The 8,569-nt window shown below is 38.3% G+C and overlaps 1 protein-coding gene across 1 annotated transcript in view; it reads left to right on the top strand.

Moving 5' to 3' along the window:
• LOC137057756 (opioid growth factor receptor-like) overlaps positions 1-4,988 on the top strand; it is a 39,085-nt gene extending 34,097 nt beyond the window's left edge. Inside the window, exons 4-8 of the mRNA XM_067430782.1 lie at positions 3,200-3,254; positions 3,368-3,446; positions 3,561-3,627; positions 3,797-3,945; positions 4,032-4,988. Coding sequence (XP_067286883.1) covers positions 3,200-3,254; positions 3,368-3,446; positions 3,561-3,627; positions 3,797-3,945; positions 4,032-4,431 — 750 coding nt within the window. The 3' untranslated portion in view covers positions 4,432-4,988. The remainder of the gene's footprint in view (positions 1-3,199; positions 3,255-3,367; positions 3,447-3,560; positions 3,628-3,796; positions 3,946-4,031) is intronic.
• Positions 4,989-8,569: the final 3,581 nt, after the last annotated feature.

Below are 8,569 nucleotides of genomic sequence, written 5' to 3'. Positions count from 1 at the left end.
ATGCATTTTAAGACATAAGAAAATCAAAGAATCAGCTAACTGGAGCTTTAAAACCATGTCAGTGTGCAGTATAAATTATTTTAAGAAGACAACAGATTTTTATAAATGAGAATCTGGTTTAATGTTGCAAAAAAAATAGACTCCAAATTAGAAAATCAGAAAATCTGTTTTGTTGTTAAATTGAGCCAAAGACAACATATGTGTGACTCCGTCTTTGAAAACCTAGCTAAAGTTAATTTTTGTGATTTACATTATGTAAAGAACATTATTTGAACATATAACCTTGATATATTTAATGTTGAATAAGTAAGATCATGTCAAAGATAGAAATCAATGTGAAAATATAACCAATGAGTGAAATCAAAATTTGATGCTCCTAATCTCAATATTAGATTATGAGACTTTAGCCTGGATTTCACTGACAAGAATCACATTATGTGTAGCAATTTGGAATATATTGTAGGCTAATGCTTTTTCTACACTTAGCACAGTGGGCTACCTGCTCTTTCTGTCTCATCGCCATCATCTTCTCTCTTTCTTTTTTCCCCAGTCTCCTTCTCTTGCCTTGTATCTTTTCTCTTTTCAAAGCTGAGCTTTGTTTGAAGCAGTCTTTTCATTTTCGTCTGCATCGGTAAAAACAAAGTTGTAAATGTAAATTTACTGAAGGCTTCCAAGAAAACCAGGTCAAGAAAACATTATTAGTTTGCATCCCTGATTATTAAGCGCTCTCGCGGTGTTGTGATGTCAAACATCAGTCGTTGTTTGAAGCGCCGGTTGGTGGTTGTGGCATTTGTCCCGCCTCTCCTCCACTGTGATTGGACATTGATGTTCACCCAAAGTTGAACTGTGGGCGCTCAACGCGTAAAAATGGACAAAACCTGCCAGCTGTTGGCGCTATTGAAAAGTGCGGCGCATCCATTGGAAACAATTGAAAACATACGCCGGGCGAGAACACCTGTTTGTACACGCTGCCTTAATGGGCTAATATATTGCAACTTCTATGTACACCTTGGAGAATTATCGAGGTCCGGACCTCGGTGACCTCAATGGTGGGTACGGCCCTGGGTGTATCACGTCATGGCAGCAGGGTCGGTTTCTTCTTTCTTTCTTTTTTCTTTTTTTCTTTTTTGCCTTATTTGAGCAAAACACAGCTGGTCAAGGTGCGCTGTTGAGAGCGCTAAAAAGATGTTCTGACAGCTGGTAAGAGCACCTGCAAAGAAAGAGAGCACACTACAAGCTGCACTATTCTATAGTTTGCGAAGTGCGCATACTTTTTTATGTCTCGATTCTCGATATGGGTCGAGCATATCAGTACAAGGTCCTTCCCTTCAGGCTGTCCCTGTGTCTCCGTGTCTTCACGAAAGTTGCAGAAGGGGGCTCTTGTTCCCATCAGAGAATGTTGCTTTTGCATTCTTAGCTATCTCGATGACTAGCTTATACTAGCACATACTAGGACCTCTTTTCTCGATATGGAGTTGGATTCGGTCAAACGGACAGCATTCCTCACAGAGGAACGTGCTCAGATAGTGCTGAACTAATTTACTACATTCAATGGCAGGACGGCATACAACGTGGATGCAGTGTCAGGGGTTTGGATAGGTCCTCAACTGCATTGGCACATCAAATGCCTTGAGTTGTTGGCAGTACATCTTACACTGAGCCACCTGAAGAAGGTCAAAGACACATTGGTCGGTACGGACGACACTGCGACCATCGAGTACATCAACTGACAAGGTGGTCTACAATCCTGGCGCATGCTGCAACTCGCCGGCCATCTCCCCCTACTTTTTAACTATAGCATATGATATTCCGATTGTCAAATATGGGCAATGGATGCGTTTTGTTGCTTAAACACCTTTATGATGAACAAATTCTTAGAGCTATATGCGCGATGGGTGCTGCCACAGTTCAGAGATTCAGTATTGGATATCCAGCATGTGAATTTTTTTACTCCCTGGCCGAGGGATCACTCAGCAAGTTGCAGAAATATGCATTCCCCCAGTAAGCCTACTCGCACAGAACATGTGCAAAGTTAGGGAGGACAGGAGCAGGTCTTGCTAGTTGCGCCCTATTGGCCCAACCGGACCTGGTTCCCAGAAACTGTTCCTTGCGACAATCCCTCCCTGGCAGATTCCACTGAGGAAGGATTTACTTTCTCAGGGACAGGGCACCTACGTTCAGACCTCTGGAAACTACATGTCTGGTCTTTGGATGGGATGTGGAGATTCTAGGTGACTTACCCCAAGAGTAGGGGTGTAACAGTTATGGTTGTGTGGTGCAGCAAACATGAGGAGATCCAGGCCTGCCAAACAGACAGGTTTTAATCACATAAACTTTAAAAAGAACACCAAACACTACTGTGGTAAGTATAACATAAGCCTGGACAATGAGTGACTGAACATGGGAGAACTAAATACAAACACTGATGACTAGAATGCCGAGTGGGGCAGGTGACACAAATAAAAATTAACTAAACACAGCTGAAACTAACCAAACTGACCAGTGTTACTATGGCAACAGAAAAGTGGTGGGAAACTAGACAAAGGAACATGTGACAAATTAAAAGAGGAAGTACAGGGAGAAAAAACCAACCCGATCACACATAAATGCGTATAAATAGTACGAGTGTGCAATGTCGTGGAATGTATACGCCAAAACTCATTTTGGCGTGCATAGGATACGCTGTTTTTCGCGTGCATATGATACGCACTTTATGGCGTATATATGACACGCCCTTGGGTAGGTTTAGGGTGGTGGGGCGTATATATGACATGCGCTTGGTTTAGGGTGGTGGGGTGGGGGGTTCGTATGTATAATACGCCATAAAGTGCGTATCATATGCACGCAAAAAACAGCGTGCCATAGACACGCCAAAATGAGTTTTGGCGTATACATTCCACGACATTGCACACTCGTACTATTTATACGCATTTTTGTGAGAATACCCTGTAACCAAAACAGACCATACATGTAAAAGTAACGTAGCATATTAGCTTACAATTTAACATATTAATAATTAATGACAAATATTTGGACAATGAAAAGTGTTCATGAACTTATTTTTTTATACAACTGTTGAGAATGAGTAATTGTGAAAAGTGTTATATAGCATTATATTTATTTATTTTATCTGTTTATTTTGTTGTCTTTGGTATTAATTGTTGTTGTTGTTGTTGTTGTTGTTGTTGTTGTTGTCAAGGGCCGCTTCTATAACCTGGAGTTTTACCATGGTCAAATAAAGTCTTCACCTGATGGTATGGCATTGTGTTCATTCTGTATTTAAATTACACAATTTATTTTTGTTTGTCTGATACAAGTGTCATTTAATCAAGGCAAACGCTTTGACATATCTCCTTTGTTTACGCAGATGTTCACATTGATGAATTTCACGAGAAGTGGTGGGGTGATTATAGATTGCTGGAAAACTGTCAATCCTACATTCAATGGTCAGATCCTGTAACACCTCATTCCTGAGCTCTTTCTGAACTCTTCTAGACGCTGAAAGTGTTTAAGAACATTTAAATGACCATCATTCAACTAACCAAATCAAAACTTTGCAGGTTGTTTCCAATACAAGAGCGAGGGGTTAATTGGGATGCACATGTTCTCACAAAAAATGAAATAAAGGTCAGTTTAAAACATCTAGATTTTAATTTAGGCTTTTTAACTATATGTACTGATTTGCTTGACAGGATGTGTCAGATTTTAGAGTCAGAAACATCAGTCTGAAATTCAGAAGCTGAGCTATTTTAAAAAATATAGGATGCTTAAATTCATCTGATTGATTGATTTCCAGGCTTTCCGTAAAGATGAAGCAGCAAAGATGAAACTGGTGAAATCATATAAACTCATGCTGGATTTTTATGGGATACGCTTGGTCAACGAAACAACTGGAGAGGTGAAACGTGCCGATAACTGGAAGGAACGCTTTAGCAACCTGAACAGGTTTTTATTGTCATATTTTTCCTTTTTGTTGAATTTCAGTGATGTTGTTTCGGTATAAAAAAAAGTTTTTTTCTTTGATTTTGCAGATATACACACAACAACCTGCGCATCACACGCATCCTGAAGTGTCTGGGGACTCTAGGATTGCCGCACTACCAGGCCCCACTGGTCAAGTTCTTCCTCCATGAAACTCTTGTGGAAGGAAACCTTCAAAATGTGAAACACAGTGCACTAGATTACTTTATGTTTGCTGTATTGGACAAATCAGAGAAACGAGAGCTGGTTAGATTTGCCTTTAAGAATTTCAAACCCCGAGAGCAGTTTGTCTGGGGCCCCAAGAAGTTTTTGTCACGTGAGGTAGATGAAGATGAACAGGGTCCAGGTGAAAGTGTAGAGAAAAATCAAAAGGTGATTGTTGGTGATGCCAAGAAGTCAGAGGAGGTACATAGTGAAAATAAAAAACTTTGGCCAGCGTACAGAGAATAGAACTGCAGACGAAAGAGAAACCAGTGAGAGAACAGTCAAAACAGGTTCAGACAAAAATAATAAAGATGAACAGGATCCAGATGAAAGTGAAAAAAAAAAAAAAGGTGAGTGTTGCTGATGTCAAGAAGTCAGGAAAGATACATAGTGAAAGTAAAAACTTTGGCCAGCTTACAGAGAATAGAACTGCAGATGAAAGAGAAACTAGTGAGAGAACAGTCAAAACAGGTTCTGAGAGAAAACAACAAAACACAAATAATAAAGATGAACAGGATCCAGATAAGAACAGCTCAAACAATAAAAAAGTAGAAAAGCAAGATCAAGAGACAAGTATTTATAGTAATGAAGAGCAGAAAACTGGGTGAAGTCCCATGAGAGCACAGACAAAAGGAACAGAATAGATGTCAATCATTCTCCTGAAGGGATGGGAAAGGAGACACCTGCAAAAAAAATCATCAAGATATAGATAAGCCAGATACACCAAAACAAATTGACAGGAAAAATTTAATGATTTTGTTCCTCTGAATTATATAAATGTATGATCTGAATATCAAATTGAATTTTGGCTCAAGTATCTCATCTACTCTGCATCCATTTGTTCTTCTCCTGTGACAATGTTGTGAAGTCTGTCTAAAAATGTGAGAATGTGGGCCAGGACAATATGTAAAAAGGTTCTGTGTTAAATGCACAATACTGAGGTATACATTACTTACCTTAACATATTCATGCCGTAGGTATTTTACTCTTTCAGAACTTCTTTTAAATGGCACTCTGTAAAGTGGTTTCATCTGATGCTCTTTAATGATTCATCCTAGCCTAGAAATCTAGACGCACCCTAGCGGCAGCAAATCTAATCTGCGCGCGAGTGTCGTCTAGCAACTCTAAATACCCATCTGAGCTGTAAACGCCAAACTCTTGCCGGGGCCAATCACATCGTGTATAAAGTCGGTGAGCGGGGCCATAATGACGACGGCCGAGTTACCTTTGCGTGTTTCTAGTAAACACAGAAGCTGGCAAACGGTGGTCTTTCAAATCAGCTTTGACCGTGACTCTGGAAGACTTGGAGTTAAGCTTTTCTCTGAGAAAAGAATAAAGAACGGCACTGAAGTCATTCTTAAAAAGGGAAGATGTGTTCAGTGTTTTACCGACCGGATACGGCGAATGTTTAATCTATCAACAAGCTCTGCTTCACCTTCGTTGATCTGGTTGGTTGTGTACCGTATCTTATCGCGTGCAGAGGGAGTTTGAAAGACAACCGTTTATCCCGCCTCTCGGATTGAGCCCTGTCAATGGTGAGTTTCCAGACCAAACATCTTGATGTGGGTCAGGCTTGTCAGGCTAGATTCATCCCAGTGTTAATAGAAACACATGAATGACATAATTGAAAACTATCAATCAGGATGCTTGTCTGAACTTCTCTGAGATGTATCACATTATTGGCCAAAATCATGTTTATAACAGCTCTCTCTTGTTCCTCTGTGAAATATGTGGCCCCTTCCTCCTCTACATTCTCGACCCTCAATCTTATGTAGATCAGTCAAAATACATAGGAGAGCACACTATTTGAAACATGGAACATGGTGAATGGGACCAAATAGTCCTGGTGAAGATCACATAGGCTATACTGTACTGTAGATAGTGTTTTCTTTTCTTTACCTGTGCTCTTGTCAAAATGTCAGAATTACTGTAGCGACAGTATATTTGCTGAGGGTGGACTGAACTCTCTGTCAGTAGCCTTTCTCAATGTCAACCCATGGGTACTCATGCAACCAAAATCACACAGATCGCATCTGATAAATTTTGTCCACGTCTTCTTTGTCAATGTCCTATTCCAGGTCTACCACTCCCAAATAACATGTTCTAAACCTAACCTTATAGGCTAAAGTCAAAGTGAACCAATTCCATCCTTCAGCACTAGTGCGAGAGCGGTTTAAGAAACACCCACATTTTAGGATAGTGTTTCTTCCACCATGTTCTCCTTTCCTGAATCCAGTTGAGGAATTCTTCTCCTCTTGGACTTATTCATGTACACTCACCTAAAGGATTAACACCTGTTCAATTTCTCATTAATGCAATTATCTAATCAACCAATCACATGGCAGTTGCTTCAATGCATTTAGGGATGTGGCCCTGGTCAAGACAATCTCCTGAACTCCAAACTGAATGCCAAAAAGGGAAAGAAAGGTGATTTAAGCAATTTTGAGCGTGGCATGGTTGTTGGTGCCAGACGGGCCGGTCTGAGTATTTCACAATCTGCTCAGTTACTGGGATTTTCAAGCACAACCATTTCTACACTGTACATTTTTTTTGTTGGTTTAACTTAAAAAAGTAAGTAACCTGGTTGCCTTAACATTTTTAGTTTATTGAAATTAATGAATTTGAGTTGATACACTCTAAAAAATAATTCAGTGGCTTAGTAAATATCACAGTAATAATTAACTTTATTAACTTAATAAATTCTCTCAATATCATTTACTTGATGGTTTTAGTTAAACATACCAAAATAATTGACTAAAAATCCAACAGTTAACTTTGTCTAAAATGTATAGTTATATTTAAGGTTTTTTCACCAAAATAATTTAGTATTCAAATAACCAATTATTTATTTTAAATATACTTAATACATTTGTGAAATTTATTTCAAAATATTTGAGAATGGAGAATTAAACCGATCTGTTTCAAGAACCACAAATATTACTTATTTAAAATCAAGATTATTAATATTTAACACACACTGAAGAAATTGAGTAAATTTACTCAATTAAAACAATGCACCCCTCCCCCACCCTCTGACGCGACGACAGCTCGACAGTTGAGTGAGTGCGGATATTTGAATTCTCCTCAGTCACCAGAGCAGTTTCTTCTTCTCAGCATAGCAGAATTGCGGCATTTCCTCTGTGAAATTCAGGTTTGTGTGTTTTTTTTAATCTATATAATCATTACTGTGCTTAAAGGCATTTCATTTAATTCAAAACAACATACAGGGACAGTGTGAGTCACCTTAAGTTAACGTGTGGCGTTGGTCTTTGAAACGCCTGCTGTGTTGTTCAAAACACACGACTTTATTTCCTAAAGATAATGAATATAATGAATTTGGATGATAAAATCTTAATAAAACTGGGAAATGTTTGTTTATTGTCAGGTTATGGAGTCTGGCGCCTCGCAGCATCTTTCTGCTACGAATGAAACGCAGGACAGCGGTCTCGAGTCCATCTCAGACTCGAGAAACAGCGCTGTGGAAATGGGATAACAGACCGGTTGATTACACTTGAATTACTTTTAAATGTTTAATTTTTACTTCTAAAATGTTTGTTACATGAGTTTAAATGTTGTAAAATAACTGTTATTCTTTACATGTCAAAACAGTAATATATGCTGTAACGTTATTGCTATACTCGTCGACAATAAAGGCCATGTCATGTATAAGTGTGTTTGTTTGGACTGTGGAGTATTTTACAAAGGTTTAGAGGAAATTAAAGTTATACTATACAAGTTAGTAATACTCATAAATAAAAACAGTTCATATTAGTCATAAATATTGTTTTTTAAATGCTTTTTACCCAATTTTTTCTACTCAATTGAATTTGTTAATGTAAAAAATGCAGTTACTCAGATCTACTTAATTTTTGTACTTACATTTACTCAGTTCATATGGTGTCTATAATTGATTTCACTGCTTTAAAATTTACTCAATTTTTTTAGTGTAAAAATGTTTCACCAAAAAAATTAAGTAAATCATAGTATTAGTTTTTAGAGTGTACAATGAAGGAAATGTGTTTAATAAATAGAAACTCAAAATATTATTAGCCAAAATCTTAGAGAAAACTGTGCTCCACCAACTTCAAAATTTTATGGTGGAATACAACATTTTTGATATATTTCAATTTGGTTTTAGGAAACTACATTCGACTGAAACTGCTCTTCTAAAAGTATTAAAAGATGTCCTATTAGCAACCGACTCTGGGGATTCTGTAGCACTGGTTCTTTTAGACTTGAGCGCTGCTTTCGATACGATAGACCACAATGTTCTTTTATCTCGCCTAGAACACGTGGTGGGTATAAAGGGAACTGCCCTATGCTGGTTTCATTCATATCGTTTAAACAGGAACGTTAACATTGGGCAATGTCACTCACTCAATGG

This window comes from Pseudorasbora parva, chromosome 22 (genome assembly GCF_024679245.1).
Source record: "Pseudorasbora parva isolate DD20220531a chromosome 22, ASM2467924v1, whole genome shotgun sequence".
Taxonomy (NCBI): domain Eukaryota; kingdom Metazoa; phylum Chordata; class Actinopteri; order Cypriniformes; family Gobionidae; genus Pseudorasbora; species Pseudorasbora parva.
The sequence above is the reverse complement of the archived record's forward strand: the minus strand, read 5'-3'. Positions and strand labels throughout refer to the sequence as shown.